Source organism: Nuphar pumila, chromosome 15 (assembly GCF_984573655.1).
Source record: "Nuphar pumila chromosome 15, dmNupPumi1.hap1.1, whole genome shotgun sequence".
NCBI classification, from domain to species: Eukaryota; Viridiplantae; Streptophyta; class Magnoliopsida; order Nymphaeales; family Nymphaeaceae; genus Nuphar; species Nuphar pumila.
Genome location: NC_143263.1, coordinates 1,392,317 through 1,411,285, shown reverse-complemented (window position 1 = coordinate 1,411,285; position 18,969 = coordinate 1,392,317). Strand labels below are relative to the sequence as shown.

At 38.6% G+C, this 18,969-nt stretch overlaps 1 protein-coding gene across 1 annotated transcript; it reads left to right on the top strand.

The window, feature by feature from the left end:
* The first annotated feature begins 5,265 nt into the window (after positions 1-5,265).
* Positions 5,266-18,480, top strand: LOC149814068 (14 kDa zinc-binding protein-like). Its single transcript, XM_089988393.1, has 5 exons — positions 5,266-5,418; positions 6,991-7,048; positions 17,627-17,716; positions 17,933-18,050; positions 18,146-18,480. The coding sequence occupies exons 1-5, from the start codon at positions 5,357-5,359 to the stop codon at positions 18,211-18,213; spliced, it is 396 nt and encodes a 131-aa protein (XP_089844519.1). The 5' UTR covers positions 5,266-5,356; the 3' UTR covers positions 18,214-18,480.
* The last annotated feature ends 489 nt before the right edge of the window (positions 18,481-18,969 follow it).

The following is an 18,969-nucleotide window of genomic DNA, read 5'->3' as shown; positions in this document are numbered from 1 at the left end:
TCGCAACTCCAGATTAAATCGTCTGCACTTAACAAATAATTATATCATCGAACCACCTACGTAGAGAACTTAGTGTAATATATTATATATACTTACTCGATGTAGGGGTTGATCTCTAAGTAATTAAAAATGATATAGATTTGTGCTGCGTCTTGCTCTCGATCTTCCAAGAGTCTTGACCGGCAACTGCTAAAGGCATTTCCAAATGGTTTAAATATTGATAGTTTGTCGGCCACAATAACTTGTTGTCCATTATCATTACGAGGTGGGCAAGTGTAACGTGTTGGAATGTGAGACTCAAAGTACATAAATGAAAATTTTGAAATATCTTCTAAAGTGTATGCCTCACAAATTGAACCCTCCACTCTTGCTTTATTTCAAACCTTTTTTTTGAGGTCAAACATGCATCTATCAACAATATACAACTCATAATATAATAAATTCTCAATAGCATTATACCGGAAAATATAAATAAAAATATACCTTTCAAATGGGTACATCCACCGATATTGCACATGATCACCAACCCTAAGTTCGTATGGCAAGTGTATGATCACATGTTCCATAATGTCGAAAGATACTGGCGAAAATAGCTTCTCTAGCTGACAAATAGTAGTGACGACAGAATCATTGAAATTCTTTACCTTAGTTACTACAACTTTTGATGCACACAATGTTCTAAAAAATCGACTCAACTTTGATAATACCCCTTATAGGTTTGTCTAACATATCATGGAATACTAGGGGAATCAACCGTTGCATAATGACATGACAATCATGGCGCTTCAACCCATATAATTGTCCCTCATCTATCTTCACAACCCGAGCAATGTTAAAGACGTATCCATATGGAAATCTCAACTGTCTCAACCACTGACATACCTGCTTTACTTGATCTGATCCAAGCACGTACCTTGCCTTTGGTTTCAGTACTTTGTCATTGTACTCTTGGGGTTCAAATTTTGACCTTTTACACATTACTTTTAAATCCATACGGGCCATTAAAATATCCTTCATTTTCCCTTTGACATTCATTACCGTATAGAACACATTATCAAACACATTTTTCTTCATATGCATCACATCCAAATTATGTCGTATCAATAAGGTCGGCTAATATGACAGTTCTCAAAATATAGATTTCTTTGTCCAATTGTGATCCTTCTCAAATCTAAGGAAAGGCGTCGCACTACGGGCATCTGTCAGTCCATATGTAAAGTATCACAATCGTCTTAAAATCTCTATGCCGGACAACCGTGTAGATAGACCTTCTATTTCAGTTGTGTCTGCTCAAAACACATTCATTTGTCGTCATAACAGATGGTCGCTGGGTAAAATCGATGGTGACAATCAAACCAACACAACTTCCTTCTATGCGTTAATCTAAAAGATTTTATATCTTCCATGCAGTACAAACATGTCAACCTCTCATGTGTGCACCAACCAGATAACATACCATGTGCAGGAAAGTCACTAATTGTTCATAGAACAACAACCTTCATATTGAAGTTTTGTTTCTTGTGAGCATCGTACGTGAGAATACTTTCATCCCATAATATTTTCAATTTATCAACAATGACCTTAAATATACATCAAGATTTTGGCTCGGAGACATCAAATCAAAGATCAATAAAGATAATTAAAGATTTTTACACTTTATACACAAGCTTGAAGAAAGGTTGTATGGGGTGACAAATACCAGTCAACATGAGTATGAGGTTGATCTACCTCTAAATGGATTAAATCCATCTGTACATAAACCAAGCCTAACATTTCTCACTTCCATTGCGAAGGTCTGATGAGTACAGTCAAAGTGCTTCCAAGCTTTCGCATCAACAGGATGCGTAATCTTGTCTTCATCATGTCAAACTTTATTTGCATGTCATTTCATGTGTTTAGCTGTCCTTCAAGACATATACAGTCGTTGCAACCTAGGGGTGAGAAGGAAGTAGCAGAGTGACTTGTATGACACTTTTTTTGACCTCGTGCTAGCATTGTCCCTTGTCTTTGGCTTGAACCGAGGATGCCCACATGACGAACATGATCTGTTGTTTTCTTGATCTTTGAAATACATGCAGTGATTTGGACAAACATTTATCTTTTGACACCCCATACTTAGAGCGTTGACCATAACCTTCGCATGGTAGAAATTTTGTGACAATTTCTCATCTTTGGGCAACATACTCTTCGCAATAAAGCATAAACGATCAAAACATGATTGACTCAAATTATACTCTGACTTCAAATTCAGTAGTTGAAGAACTACAAACAAGATAGTGTGACTCTCGTAACCATTCCACAGTGACTTATCAACATCTCTAAGTAGGTCATAAAATCTACTAGCTGCATCGTTTATTGCTTCTTCCTCTACCTCAGTTGGTACATCACTAGGACCCATAGCAGAACCCAGTTATGGTCCTGCGACATCAAATATCAAATCCACATATGGATTATTGTGCACCACATCCACCCGTGAGTCAAAATTGTTTTAAAATTTTCACCATAAAGCGTCTAATTCTGATAACCATTGACAAAACCTTTCATGTATAGGTGATGTCTAACGCCATGAGGTTCTACAAATCAATTATTCTTACACATCATGCATGGGCACCTGATCCGACCGGTGGGATCCACTGTACTGACACTTGCCATTGCAAATTCAATAAAACCGTTAACACCATCCATATATTCCACTGTACTGACACTTGCCATTGCAAATTCAATAAAACTGTTAACACCATCCATATATTCAAGCGACACCTCATTATCAACTATCCTTCAGTACATGATATTCACGGCTTGCAGCCATTTTGTCTTATGATGTTACATATATTATCTTAATCAGTTAAAAGAGAATCATAATAATGCTATGATGAAGAAAATATCTAATTTATCATGCATTGATGGTGGATGTAATGATTTGATATATATAGATATTACATACACACGATACATTCATTTTAAACATGTTTTCATGATATAATTTCATATGAAATGCATAATCAAATCGAAAATAACTTCATGCAAGCATGGATAGTCATGTCAAACACTGTAATACATTCAATCATTCATACCACAACAATGTCAAACATGTATATGCAACAAACACACTCCAATATCCCGCTAACTACAATCATGACTAGCATGGTCTCCGAACTACAAAAATAAGAGCACTTCTATTCCCATACATTCAAATCATGCTCAACATGATCTTCAAACTCCAACAAAACAATCTTAGATATCCACAACTAAGTGAATATGAACAGAAAAGTGTTGCATCCAAAAAAGTAAATAACATGTGATGCACTTGTATCACTTACTCACCACGAGTATTTACCCAATTTGCATTTTTCTTATTTTTTTTGCATGGTATTTTAAACTGCATGCGATGCTTAGCATTAAGCATCGCGCATTTTGCTCTACAACGCACCTGCAATGCACATTACTTTTGTCGGCAAAAGACAAAGACACAGAGAGAAGCAAAAAAAAGCAAACTGCCGGTCAAAGACAAAGACACAGGCAAGAGGCTTCGCCCCGCCTTGCCTGACGAAAGGGGAACACGACAGGGGGTAGAGCCCCCTCCCCCTGTCGGCAAAAGAACCACTCAGGTATTTGCTCTCCTTGCTCAATAAGAAAAGACAACGGCAGGGAGGCAAAGCCCCTACCAGCCAAAGAAACAAAGCGGACAGGGGGCAGAGGGGCTCTACCCCCTGCCGATTGAAAGAACCAAGGACATAGGGCTCTGTCCCCTGCCGATCGAATGAAACAAAGACGGGGGCTCAACCCCCCACCGAGAAGCAACAACGACAGGGGGCGAAGTCCCCCTGCTAGCCAAAAGAGAACAAAGGCAGGGGGCTGACCCCCCTATCGACTAAACGAAAACAAAGGCAAGATGCGGAGCCCCCTGCCAGCCGACCAAACACAAAGGCAAGGGGTGGACCCCCCTAATGTGTTGCTTAAACAAGGGCAGGGGGGCGGAGCCCCCTGCCGGAAAGGACCAACGGCAGGGGGCGGGGGCCCCTGTCGGAAAGGACCAGCGGCAGGGGGTGGGGGCCCCTGCCACATGTTGGAAAGAGGGACAGGGGGAGGAGCGACGGTACGAGAGGCAGTGAACAGGTGAGCTCACGAGCGTGGTCGCTGGTAGACTTCGACTGAGTTGATGGAACGGGAGGAACAAACGGTGGGTTGCCGGTGGGGTCGCTGAGGGAACAAGGGGAGATGACAGTGATCAAAGAGGGGGTGGCCGACGGTCAGTGGTCGTCGGTGGCAACAGGGAAGAAGGAGACAATGGTGCTGTTCGGAGGGGTGGCCAACGGCTTCTGTCGTTGGCGTTTGCTCGAAGGATGGGAGGCGACAGAGGGGGATGGAGCGAGGGAGGAGAAAGAGAAGTGGATCGATAGAAGATGGGAGCGAGAGCAGTGAGAGAATTTCACGCCCTAGATGAGCCGATTTACATAAAAAAGTAACGACGACTTAGTGACGGATAAATTATGTCTAAAATTTTTGTCGCTAATTAGCGACAAAAAATTCTGTCGCTCATTCGTCGTGAAGTTGCAAAGGAGTTTGAGACAAAATTTTCTATCATTAATTAGCGATGGATTTTGAGATAAAATTTTTTCATCGCTGTTTCCACAACTAATTCTGTTTTTAGGGACGACTAATTTTCTCTAACTAATCCGTCGCAAATTTATGATAGATTATTTCCGTCGTAAAATTTTCTAGCTAATTAATTTTTTTTTTTTACGTAATTACAATCGTTACTTTCCTGTGTATGTATGTATATGATACCCTTTAAATGCATTTATAGTTATCTAAAGAGTTCAAATTTAGGACACATTTATAAAAGAAATCCTTTCATCTCTCAAACGACAAGTCTTTTTGTATTTGAGTATTGTGACTGTTGAAATAACCCCCATCAGTGACATATAACCTTACAATATATGACTAAAATATATTTGTTAGTAGTCGAGTACCATTTTTCATGTTCAGCTTTTCAAGTCTATTTTAAGAGTTTGAGCAAAACTCTTTAACAACCCCAATATGAGCATCTCGGCTTATTTCCTAATATTAGATGCAAGTATTAAAAATCGAAAACTCTTTGTTGCCACCTTTCAAAATAAGGACGACTTCTCCCAAGAATTTCCCATAGTTTTCATCAGAACCCCATAGACTATAGTGCCTCTGACGTTGCATAACTGGCAGCAAGCTGTGCATGAGCTTGATTTTTGAGTATTTTTAAGAGTATCGCAAGGAAACCAACAATCCAGAGAGAGAGAGAGAATCCAGCGATTGAAGTAGACGAAGGGTGAGTTCTTCTCTCTCTCTCATCTTGGGGTTCCCTCTCCCTTCGTGTTCGATGGCGTCGGAGATGGACGCCGCTCTCTCCGCCGTTTCAGCTCCACCGGACGCTACCACCATGTAATGTCCTTTTCTCCTCTCTCTGGCTTCGCCTTCTTCATTGATTGGTTCCATAGTTGCCATCCATTGACTGGCAGAGAACTAATCGGTTTCTTCATTAGTTGTTCCATTTCTCCTTTTTGGAAATCGAAGGTTTGGCTTCTGTTGGTCGTAGCTTAGAAGGATACGTTCGCTCCCGATCGTTTCCTTTGGCGCTCTTCCTTGGTTAGTTTTATATTCTCCTTGAGAAATGATTCGTCCGTTGTTCTTAGTGGGTGATTGCACAGATTCCTTGGGGACGTCATATGTATCCTGAGCGTGTTTGTATCGTTGATTGGTTCCGATTGAGGGATAGAGTTTCTAGGCATCAGTTTCTTGTTGTTGCCTCGTTTCAGGTGTTGCTGATACTCGAAACCACGATAAACGCTAGAACGTTTGTGGGGCGATGTTTCTTTCCTTTCCCCCCGTTTGGTTTTGCTGTTGGTTGTACCTGAGGCTTTTTTAGATAGGTATTGAGATGGTTTTCTCAAGGTTACCAGACTAGGAAGTGGAACCGGGATCTAGAAGCAAAGTATTTTAAAATTTATAAGAAGTGGGAAGCGAGAAATCAATTTTAAAGCAAAAATAGGAATGGAAAAGGAAATGATATGAGATCGAATGGAAGCGAAATACTAATCGAACGGCGAGAGAATAAAAATTAAAATAAAAGTTAGGATTCTTAAATTTCATGATTTTGTATTGTAAGAATTAAATTCTTCTCAAAATCTACAGTGATGATTGCTAAGTTAGAGAATGTACACAAGAAGTGATTGAGAAGCATGAAAGAAAGCACATGGAAAACATGAAAATAATCATGACAGAAGCGTCGGAAGCGAAGGGCACTGCGCTTCGGAAGTGAATTTCTGAAAAGCATGCTGCCCACCTATCTATGAAGCTTCCGATAACTCCAGGTTTTCTGCCTTTAGGCTGATAAGTTATACCTGAAGAATGCTTGTGTTCATTGTTAAGTGCATCACTGGGGGCCTTGCAATGCCGTCATCCATTAACAACGGTGCCTGATTTGTAAGCACCCCAGAAAGCTGCTTGCTGGTTGAAAAAATTCCTGTTTATTATAATCCTCTCCTGATCTTAAGTGGAAGATCTCTTTGTTGTGATTTGTTGTATTGAAATGCATATTACGAAGAGAACAACTGTTTGATTTCACTTTAAAAGGTAATAACTTTCATGGGGACAAAAGAGCTACATGGAGACTGGACAATGTGAGCCCATGTTTTGCATTTACACATCAGATTGTTTTTTAGGTGCTCCCAGCCCGAGTTACTACGGTATATAGTTTGTGGTTTTTTCTTTCTTCCCTTGCTTTTTCATTGAACCTCCTATTCTTCACATAAATGGTGGCTCTTAGGATGTTTTACGAAGTTTAAAATATTATTCCCGTTGTCTTCAAATTTGAACATGAAAACTGAAGTTTTTTGCAATTTTATAGGTTGCTGACTTTTTCTTCTTTGAATTTGAAATATGGCAATGAGGGTTCTGTTATTATTTTCTTTTGTGAAGATTTGATTAATTTTAGCTGAAATTTCCTGTTTTCAGATTTGACAAGATATTGAAGAAGGAAATTCCAAGTACTGCTGTATACGAGGATGATAAGGTACATTGGTCTTTGCACATTTTCCTGTCATCAAAACAAGGTGGCCTCCATGCATGCCATTAGTGGGAGTCTTGTCAATCTCTCTGCTTTAGTCTCTCTGACACCCCTCTTTTTTTCTTTTTTCGTGGTCAATGAAGTGATCATATTTTAGCATCTGAATCTGCTGTTTTTATGGTGACTGCCACCTTCAAACTACACACTTCCTCATAATCCATCTTATGATATTTGTCACTGAGTCTGAGATCATGACCGTCACAATCCATGGGTGCAATCTACTTTTGAATCGCTAGAAATTACTAGAAAAAGTAAAAACATATTGTTAACATTCAAGTACAGAGATTCTATTTTTATATCTATATTCTATGATGCAACTTTATTTTTGGTAATGTTCCAACAAATTTAGTGGTTGTTTATTACCAGTAAAATCATAAGCAGAGTCTAGCTAAAGCTCATTCCAAGTTTAATTTTGTTAGAATGTTGGGAATTGGTGAGATTTAGATTGATTTTCATGACCTAAGAAGCCTTTTAATCACAAATTCGTCCCTTATTCTCGAATTGATGTTCTAGGTGGAGCCCTCTCAACAACATTGTGCCTTATTTCACCAAAGGGCTTAATGTGGCTAATTTCATGGTCCTTTGGTGGGAGGTAAGGCCACAATTTTGTAGATGGCTCCACTCAAAACACCCTTCAATATATATATATATATATATATATATATATATATATATATATATATATATATATATATATATATATATATATATATATATATATATATATATATATATATATATATATATAGGAAAGGGGAACCGTCCTACCAAAGGAAGGTTCAAAATCTACAACCAGTGACGATAAGATGGCTCCCCTTCTCCAATGAGCATCTCATCGATCGAACCTCATATATTTATTCTTTATAATTTATTTAGTAAGAAATATGCTTCACATGAAGACTTTAAGACATATAGGCATATTTTTTGAACGATGGCTCACAATACATTTAAAACTTTACAATGCAAAGTATTGTGGGACATTGATTTTTAGTGCTGTCAAAACACATATAAACATTGAAAATTCACAATCCAAAACATACCGCTCACTAAATGAATGGTAAAAATCCAATATGTAAAGTCCGGTCGATAAAAACCTGATCGTTAGAGAAGGAACACCATTGATTATCATTAGTAGTAGATTTTGGACCTTCTCTTGGTTGGACAATCCCCTTTCCATATACATAATATATATATATATATATAAAGGAAACTGAAATATGCTTACCGGCAAAACATGTTTGCTGGTATGAACTAGGCATTTCCGATGTTTTTTTTTTTTGCAAATCTAACCCAACAAATGCATTCAGCCTAGTCCATTTGCTAGGAACCGATTGTTGGATCATCATAATCGGATCAAGAAATGTGATTTTTTATGCTTGAATATTTATGAAAATTATGAGCCATTGATTTTCTTGCCTTAAAAGATCCTTCTTATACATGGTAATCGGATGATCCAAGAGTCTATTTGATGCAAAGCATCCTGAAGATCCGAGCTTTGAAGATGAATTAGATCCAAATCCAATCCAAGATGCGATCCAGGGCAGATCCAATCGTGCAGGACTATCAGGGTCTAATTGGATCTCTGCCAACCCAGACCCATTTTGATTATCGTGCTACAATATCTGAGATATTTTGCAGCTTTCTTTTCTCAGAGATTGTATTTTTATTATTCGATTCCATTGTGGCATGTGAGGAATCACGTTAAATATACAACAAACAACAACAACTACGCCTTCATCCCAAAACAATTGGGGTCAGCGATATGAACCAAAAAAGAAATTCATTTTGGGTCTTCCACATGAATCCTTTTCCTCCAATCATTTCTATCCAACGCCATGTCCTCGGTGAGGTTCAAAGCATTCATATCCTTTCCTATCATCTCCATCCAAGTCTTCCTAGGCCTACCCCGACCTCTTTTAACTAATATATTTTCCCATTTCTCCAACCTTCTAACTGGAGCATCATTAGGCCTTCGCCGAATATGTCCAAACCACCGTAAACGATTCTCTCGCATCTTATTTTCAATGGGTGCAACACCTACCTTCTTACGTATCTCTTCGTTCCGAATCTTATCTTTTATTGTATTTCCACACATCCATCTAAGCATCCGCATCTCAGCTACGTTAAATATATTTTTATTTTTTTTAGGAGCCGGATTTTACGGATTCGGATAGTTCTGGTGCCCTGTAGGATCTTTTTATGGTACTAGAGGGTGTATGGGAAATGCACGTAGTTTTTATTTTTTCGCATTTGCATTTTTCTAATGCATTTTATGCAGGATCCAATTCACTGTATGTTTTGGATCTGGATCAAGATCCGTTTCCAAAACGAGTCCTAGTTGACACCATTTTGGAGTGGACCATCTTGGACCTCATTCAAAATTCAGCCTTGACTAGTCCAAGTCACATATGGCTGTTGGTCCCTTAATAGCCTTAGCCAAAAATAGTCCAGTCAAATTCCTTTTTTTAGAGCATGGCTTGGGAAGGCCATTTGCCTCTTTAATGTGGCTCTTCCCCATGCTTCAGAGCCTTTATGAGAGGAGGTCGACCAGGGGGGGGGGGATGCTTCTCTTTGACAAAAAAAATCTGGTTTGGTGTGGCTGGTTTTGAGGAAAAACTCTTTTGGGTGAAGGTGGAACCGAATCTCGTTTTTGGTGTGGAAGGTGATCTTTGAGAAGATCGACCTAGAGGTTGCTGTGTAAACGTCGTGGTTCATGATTGCTGATCTTCAAAGAGGCTGTTCGATCTGCTGTTCGTAAAGCTTCGGTTGGTGTCGGTTGTTTCCCAGCGACATCCATTGCTATTGTCATTCGTACCACAAATTCACTGGTTCACTTGTTCCTTCATTCTCATTTTCTCTCTTTTTTTTCATGTGTTTTCTCATTGAAATTTGCTTGTGAGTTGAAGTGATTTATTTGTTGTGTTCGAATGAATGATTAGAAATAGTTTATGTTACGAATTGGTTCTGCTGCTCACAAGAAATTCCCTCTCGTTTGGTTTTTTACATAACTCGGTTTCCTGTCAAACCTTGAGTTCCCGAATCCCGAGTTGTCTGGAATGATTCTAAAGAAACGATCGTATCGACCTCGATATTGATCAGTTTCGGGTGTTCTTTAGCTTCCCGGAAAGCTAAGGCGATTATCTACAACTTTGTAGTTGAGGCTATTTCGTGAATCGACCGTTTGTGTCCCCTAAAAGTGCTGTTAAAGTTTCGGACTGACAAGAATCCACTTTCACTTGGTTGTTTCAGAACACTCCTAGTGGTGTTCAGTATTTTTTAATTATCTGGAGATTCTCTGCATGAAAAATTGTTTTGTTTGATTCTGTAGAAAGCTAGAACCTAGATCTAAAACTTTCATGTTCTGAGTTATCGATGAATCTTTGTTTAGGTGTTTCAAAAATATCAAACTTTGCTGTTGCTGTCGAATAATGGAAAATCTAGTTCTTTATCAATAACTCACACCATTTCCAGAATTCAAAAATTCGTATAGACTCATAGAAAACTCAGAAAAATACAAATATTAGTTTGTTGGAAATGTCTGGATCTGACCTACGTTTTCTCAGTTGGTGGTTTTCGCAAACTTCACTATCTGGCGGGTCAAAAACCCCTTTGAACAGATTGTTCGTGAAGTCCGAAAATCAATGGCGTTCCTTCTCTAACGATTGGGTTTTTATCGATCGGACTTTACATATTGGATTTTTCTTAGTGAGTGATATGTTTTGGATTGTGAATTTTCAATGTTTAGATGTGTTTTTGACGACCCATGATAAAGTTTTAAATGCATTGTGAGCTGTCAATTTTTCACATTTCGAAAAACATGTCTATATGTCGTAAAGTCTTTGTGTAAAGCATATCTCTTACTAAATAAATTATAAAAAACAAATATATGAGGTCCGATCTATGAGATGCTCAAGCATTGGAGAAGGGGAGCTATCTGATCGTCATTGGTTGTAGATTTTGGACCTTCCTTTGGTTGGACAATTCCCCTTTTCATCTCTCTCTTTCTCTCTCTCTCTCTCTCTCTCTATATATATATATATATATATATATATATATATATATATATATATATATGGAGGCAAATCTTTTAGTTCTTCAATCCCCTGAGGATAATACTATGGAGGTGCTTTATGTTAGTTTACACCATCAATGGTGTTTTAGGAAATTTAAGGTTCACATGGATGCACTTAGGAATATCTTGTCAAAATCTTCTCTAGAACCTGCGTTGAGAGAAAGAGAAAAAAATAGAGGAAGGGGAACTGCGGCAGTCACGATTTCAATATGAAATCGTGACCTAAACAATATATTAATATATGATGTATAGTCCGGGTCTGGTATAATATCTAGATCCAGAATGAAAAAACAAGGCTATACAAGAACAAGGCTATACAAACTGTACATTAACAATATGGGTCCAGGTCTGTGAACTCGGGTCTGATGTGATAATCAGACCCTAAACACACTTTTTCACCCCCCCTCAAGTTGATCATGGTTTTGAACCATGAACAACTTGCCTTTAAGCTTCCAAAAACGATATTTTGTCAAGCCCTTTGTAAAAATATCTGCAACTTGTCTTTCAGTATTGACAAACTCAGGCTCGATTTCTTTTTCTTCAACCTTTTGTCTCACAAAATGTTGGTCGATCTCAATATGCTTAGTGTGACTGTGATGTACTGGATTGAATGACATATTGAGAGCACTTTGATTGTCACACAGCAAGGTAGACAGAGAGATCGTTTCTCCCACTTCAGTTAGTAAATGCCTGACCCAGGTGACTTCGGTAGTAGCGGCAACCATGGATCTATACTCAGCTTCAATGCTTGATCTAGCAACAACCTTTTGCTTTCTACTACTCCAAGAGACTAAATTTCGTCCAATAAAGACACAATATCCTGACGTAGACTTTCGCTCATTAGGATCTCCTTCCCGGTCTGCATCACAATATACAGTAAGTTCACAACATCCTTGCCAGACAATTGTGAAGAATATATCAACCCATCTCCAATGGTCCCTTTCAGGTATCTGAGTATCCTCTTAACCGCCTCCATATGTCCGGTACGTGGTGCATGCATAAATTGAGACACTTGATTAACTGAATAAACAATATCAGGTCGAGTGAATGTGAGATATTGCAACATCCCTATTAAGCTGCGGTACCTGGTGGGATCCTCACACAGGTCTCCATCATGAGTACTTAATTTTTGGTGGAGCATACTTGGAGTGGCTAAAGGTTTGCAACCTTTCATACCTGCCCTGCTGAGAACATCTATCATATATTTGTGCTGAGTGAGAGTCAAGCCATGAGCCTGGCTATCGACTTCTACGCCAAGGAAATAGCGCAAGGCTCCGAGATCCTTCATCTTAAACCTTTGACCTAATAGTTTTTTACTTCCTTGATGTGACCTTCAGAGTTTCGTGTGATAACTATATCATCAACATAAATTAATAATAGAGTGATCACATTCTGACTTCTAAAAATGAATAATGAGTGATCGAGTAGAGAGCGTGAAAACCCATGCTTTTGAATCTCAAGTGAGAAGCTGTCAAACCAAGAACGAGAGGCTTGTTTTAGGCCATAGATAGCTCTTTTTAGCCTGCACACGTGTTTTGCAATTTTGCTCTTGATATCCAGGGGGTTGTTTCATGTAGACTTCCTCCTTTAAATCCCCATGCAAGAATGCATTCTTTACATCAAGTTGACTCAACTTTCATCCATGTTCAACGACCAAGGAAAGAATAATTCAAATTGTTCCCATTCTCACCACTGGGCTGAAGGTTTCATCATAGTCTTGCCCTGCTTCTTGAGTAAACCCTTTTGCTACCAGTCTTGCCTTGTATCGTTCAATGGTTCCATCTGGTTTATACTTTATTTTGTAGACCCATTTGCACCCAACAACATTTTTGTCAGGTGGTCTGGGAACGATTTTTCAGGTTCCACATTCATGTAAAGCTTGCATTTCATCATTCATGGCTTCTACCCATTTGGTAGAATTGGCTGCCTGATAGTACATGATAGGTTCATCTTCTTTATTCAGGACAGTTAAGAAGGGCTGAAAATCCAAGAAGAAATTGTTATAGCTGACCCACCTATCAATAGGGTGTATTACGCGATTGGATCTCCTGACCTCAAGAGTATGAGAGGAAGTAGATGCAGCTGTTGAGGTGTGATTTGAAAGATCTCACGTTGTCGTTCTCTGTCTAGTATAGCAAATGCCCTTGTATCTACCCGATATGAATGGTATTTCTCCCTCATTCTGAGATTCCGATGTGTCAATAGTCTCAGAGGTTTCTTCTTCCTGCTGTCCACAATCTAGAGAACAGACTTCATTGGAACTAGCAAAAAGTTCGGAATTCAGCCAAGGATAATAAACTTCGGTGATGGTAGGGGACATATCCGTTGTGCCAGCTTTGTGAGCAAAATTTTGTTCATCAAAGATAACATTTCTTGAGATTCGGATACGCCTGTTGATGGAATCATAACACCTATACCCTTTGTAGTCGTCTGCATATCCCACAAATCTACATTTCTGAGCCTTGTCCTGAAACTTGTTTATCAGGGACCGATCAATGTGCACATAACAAACACATCCAAAGACACACAAATCATAATAACTAGGATGAGCTCCAAAAAGACAGTAATAAGGAGAATTATTTTTCAGGACAACCATGAGCAGTCTATTTATCACATATACAGCAGAATGAAAGGCTTCTGTCCACAGATTGATGGGAAGGTTACTGTCATGGAGCATACTCATAGCACTTTCAACGATATGCCTATGTTTTCGCTCAACGATCCCATTTTGTTGAGAAGTGTGTGTGGACAGGACACCCTTCTTCCTATCTCATTATTTTGAAGAAAAGAAATAAAGTTACTAGATGAGAACTTCCCACCTCTATCACATTGGAAGAATTGGATGGACTCAAAGAATTGATTTTTAACTAAGGAAAGAAAATTTTGAAACAAAGGGAAAACTTTCGACTTATTTTTTATGAAATATATCCAGGTGTATCAAGAATAGCTATCGACAAAGATTAGGTAGTATCTGCTTCCAGATCCGGAGGCAACTGGGGCAGGTTCCCATACATCAGAACATATTACCTCAAAAGGTTTTGAAGTTCTCTTATTAATAGAATGAAAAGGCAATACATAACTTTTGCATAAAAGACAATTAGAACACTTCTTATTTTTCTCATCCACATTGAGACTTTCTTTTGGAATGAGATTATTAGAAACAAGTTTCTCAATAAAATGACTCCCATAATGTCCTAATCGACTATGTCATAAGAAAGGCTTATTACATTCAAAAATACTAAAAACATTTGTAGAAGAGGAGGAACACGACTCTAATGAAGTCTTCGAACTCAGGTGAGCAGGGTGGATGGAGTGATATGGATCTTCTTCAAAAACATACATATTGCCTCGTCTCTTTTCTTCAGCGAATGTTTCCTCGTGTGAAGGTCCTTGACCTGCACAGAGAAGGGAGTGAATTCGATTGAAGCATGATTATCATCAACAAGTTTAGAAACAGAGACAATATTTTTCTTGATGTTGGGAGCATGTAGGACATCAGAAAGATCAAGAGTAGAATGTGACATGGGAATGACAGTTTTTCCAATATGGGAAATAGGACGGTGGGATCCATCTCCGGTGACAATTTTGCTTTTGCCAAAATAAGGAATAGGATTAGAGAGTTTACCTGTATCACCAGTCACGTGGGTCGCTGTCCCTGAGTCAACGAACCAAGTGTCTTGATCATTCTGCTTTAATTTCAATTCTGACAAGGCGGATATTAGCAGATCTTTAATCTCTCCACTGTTACTAATACTGGTAGTCTTACTTTTGGGTTCTGCCTGTGGAGCCTTTTCTTTATTTTCTGGATTGTGCCAACAATTCACCTTGATATGCCCCCTTTTGTTACAAAGGAAGCAAGTGGGGATGAATCTTTGTCCCTGAGCATGAATCAACATATTTGGAGTGAGGAGCAATCCACGTCCTCCGTGTCCACTTCGCCCTCGTCCTCAACCGTAAGTCACCCCTGTGGCAAAAACTGCTTGAGAATTTATATGAACATGAGTTTCTTCAGAAAAACCTTTCAAAGTCATTTCATACTGAATTAATTTAGCTCGTAGCTCATCAAAGGTAGGAAGGGCAGGCAAACACAATAGTAAAGTGACGATCATATTGTAGTCGGATCCCAATCCACTCAGAGTCTGTTGTACCATATCACTGTCACTCACGACACATCCTATAACTGCAAGTTGGTCTGTGATAGTCTTCATCTTGTTTAGATATTCCATGATGGTCATGGAATCTTTTCTTAGCATCTGAAATTCCCTTTTGAGAAAAACCATTCTCGCCTGTGAAACTTGTGAATATGTCTGAACCAATTTCTTCTAAAGTTGCAGGGCTGTACAATTGTTGGGAATTGCAACAAGGACCTCTTGAGACAAGGTAGAAGTGATATATGCAACCACTGACTGCTCTTTCCTTTCCCAGTTGAGGTACTCTACATTTTTGACATACACAATTCAACTTACTCCTTTGTCATCTTTTTCTTCTCTCGTAACAAATTCTAGCGGGATTGGAGTGGTTCTATCCAGGTGACCTAAGAGACCTTGGCTCCTTATAAAAGGGATGATTTGTCTCTTCCAAATCAAGAAGTTTGAGGTGGTTAACTTTTCAGAAACGAGTTGATTGAGAAAACTCGAAGAAAGATTTGATGAAGAAGAATGAAGATCCATGAAGAAAGGAATTTTAACAAGAGTATTCACGAATAGCTCAGTCTACAGCCAGAGAGATTTGCTGATCGCCTTTTTTTTTTAATGAGTAACCTCAAAGATTGGAGACCAGAGGCTGTCAGAGAAAAAAAAACTAAGTTTTCCCTTCCACCTTTTATAAGGTTTGATATTTAAGCAATGGGATTTCTCACACGAATAGAGTTTTTTTTGCTGACTATATTTTCAATGTGAATACCACCTGTGGCAGCGAGAAGAAATATGTTGCGAGAGAGGGCACAGTAGGTCAATTACAGAGTAGGTCACACAGTAGGTCTGGACAGTAGTCTGTCGTGTGTTTATTATCACACAGTAGGTCTGGACAACAAATAATAGAAAGTTTGTCACAGAGTAGGTTTGGACAGCAAAAGAGGATTAGTATCTCGGGTCTGACTAAACTTCACGGTCAGATCAGGATATCTAGTCCAAGTGAAAGGAAAAGGGATACACAGGGGAAAATGTGCAGAGGGCACAGATTTGGTGCATTAGATTAAAAACAAAAATGAAGAATCGGTTGGGTTATGAGTTGACCTTAGCGTTTCACGTGAAACAAGTTCCCTCGCTTTTTTTTTGACGCACAGGATTTTCGTGAACCAAGATTCACGTGAACTCCTCACATGTGAACGACTTAGGAATTCACGTGGGGGCGTGAATCCACCAAAAAGGGAACTAGGGAGGAAGAAGAGGAGAAACGAGAGATGAAGATGAAGAAAGAAGAAAACTGAAGAAGAGAAGAAGATAAGAAGATAAGAAATGAAAGAATCCTCAAACCTTTGATCTGTCGCACCTTTTGGAAGCCTCTTCAACCCCTAGATGGATCTAGGCTTTGATACCATGTCAAAATCTTCTCTAGAACCTGCGTTAAGAGAAAGAGAAAAGAATAGAGGATGGGGAGCTGCGGCAGTCACGATTTCAATATGAAATCGTGACCTAAACAATCTATTAATATATGATGTACAGTCCGGGTGTGGTATAATATCCAGAATGAAAAACAAGGCTATACAAACTGTACATTAACAATATGGGTCCGGGTCCGGGTCTGTGAACTCGGGTCTGATGTGATAATCAGACTCTAAACACACTTTTTCATATCTTGCCCTAGTACAAAATTTTATTCCTCCATGTTGTTTAAGCATGTCTGGATTTGCTCATGAATTTTGTTATAATATTTCTGAGTATTGTCTTTTTCTGTTTCTAGGTGGGGGCGATACCATTGTATCCTTTAAAAGAACTCTCTCTCTCTCTCTCTCTATATATATATATATATATAACTGAAAGGCGAAAAATCCATCTTCATGACAATTTTATGTTCCTTCTCCAACTACAGAACAATGATCATTAGTGATACCATCTTATATTTATTACTTTTGAACTGTTTCTCATTTCACTGGATGGAACACTGTTCATTACCATCACCATCCTAATATTTATTACTTTTGAAGCATGTCTAATATCCCTGGATGGAACACTGTTTCCTTCACCACCACTTTTGCATTTTAACTATATCTAAAGACTTTTTGTTTCAAGAAATTTCATGCACTATGTTTTCTGTAAGAAATGTTTTCAAAACCACCTTTTTAGTTAATGTTAGTCTTTTGTCTGGTGTCCATTTGTGCTCTTTTTCATAGTAGATCTTGCTATAAATTTTTCATTCTAAAGCATCCTTTGTGCTCTATTGAAAAATATTTTTTTTCCTGAAATACTTTTCTAATATTCCTCTTTGTATCTTCAATGGCACCCATGTCACAGGTCTATGCTTTCAGGGACATATCTCCACAAGCTCCTACTCACATCATAATCATCCCTAAAGTTAAAGATGGATTGACCAGGCTCTCCATGGTATCGTCTTTCCACTATTTAATGCTTAACAATGGTTTATCTACCAGCTGTTTCATTAGTCTGTAGGTGGATTCTGCCATTGGCACTTTCTATTACTCCTAGTCACTTGTGTACTTACAGTGGGTCCTCAAGAAATTGCTACCAACCTATTTTCCATAGTAGTTAGTTCTTGCAGCCAGACTTCGGTTGTCTATCATTGTTTTGGCTTGCTTGCAGGCAGAGGAAAGGCACTGCGAGATTCTTGGCTACCTGCTATACACTGCCAAAGTTATTGCCAAACAGGAAGGTCTTGAAGATGGTTTCAGGGCTGTTATCAACGATGGGCCAAGTGGATGTCTGTATCATATTCCGAATTTAATCTTAATTAATTTTATTATTTGGTTTTCTGGCGCATGCCCTTGGTGATGTAAATTTTCGTTTCTTTTGCAGGTCAATCTGTCTATCATCTTCATGTTCATCTCTTGGGTGGAAGACAGATGAACTGGCCTCCAGGCTAACATAGGTTTATCAGGAAGAATTCAACATGTGTGCACATGTCTTATTAGGAAAACTAATGCATGCTTGTCATCGGCACTCAGTCAAATTAGCCACTTTATTTTGCATGTTTGTCTTTGCCATACTTCGGAATACCTGTGTTTTAAACTTTTGGAAACATTTTGTTGGCAATGGGAGTATTGTTAGTTGCTTGGAGGTGATTGACATTCTTCAATGTCTGAAAAAAAATGACCATTCAATGATGTCTCAGTTTAGTTTCTTTCCAGCCAGACTTATCTCCCCCTTGTTTAGCTGCCCGAGTCCATGAGCTTATATATATATATATATATATATATATATATATATATATATATATATATTGTGCTTGATGTCTACTGGTATGCTATAAACATTGCAAAAATTTTGTTACCATTTTGTGCGAGGTATTGCGAATTTGTGGGGATGGGATTTCAACTATAGATGGGTATTTAGTTTCACATTGAAACAAGTTGTAATATCGGGCTTTCATCAAAAAAAAAAAAATTGGCGCATTTTCAGCAAACTGCAGCTCCCAAATGGCGTTATATGGTTTTGAGAGCTGCCGGCATCACCCAAATGTGAGGCAGGTTTTTGGCTTGTATCAACACTAGCCTAATCAGAGAAGAAGGTGGCGTGCAGCCTATGAAGTAATTGATAAGCTTAAGGTAAAACCTAAGATCATGTTTCTTGTTCAATGCAGTCACAAATATATGCCACTATTTTCTGCTAGATAGTATTAA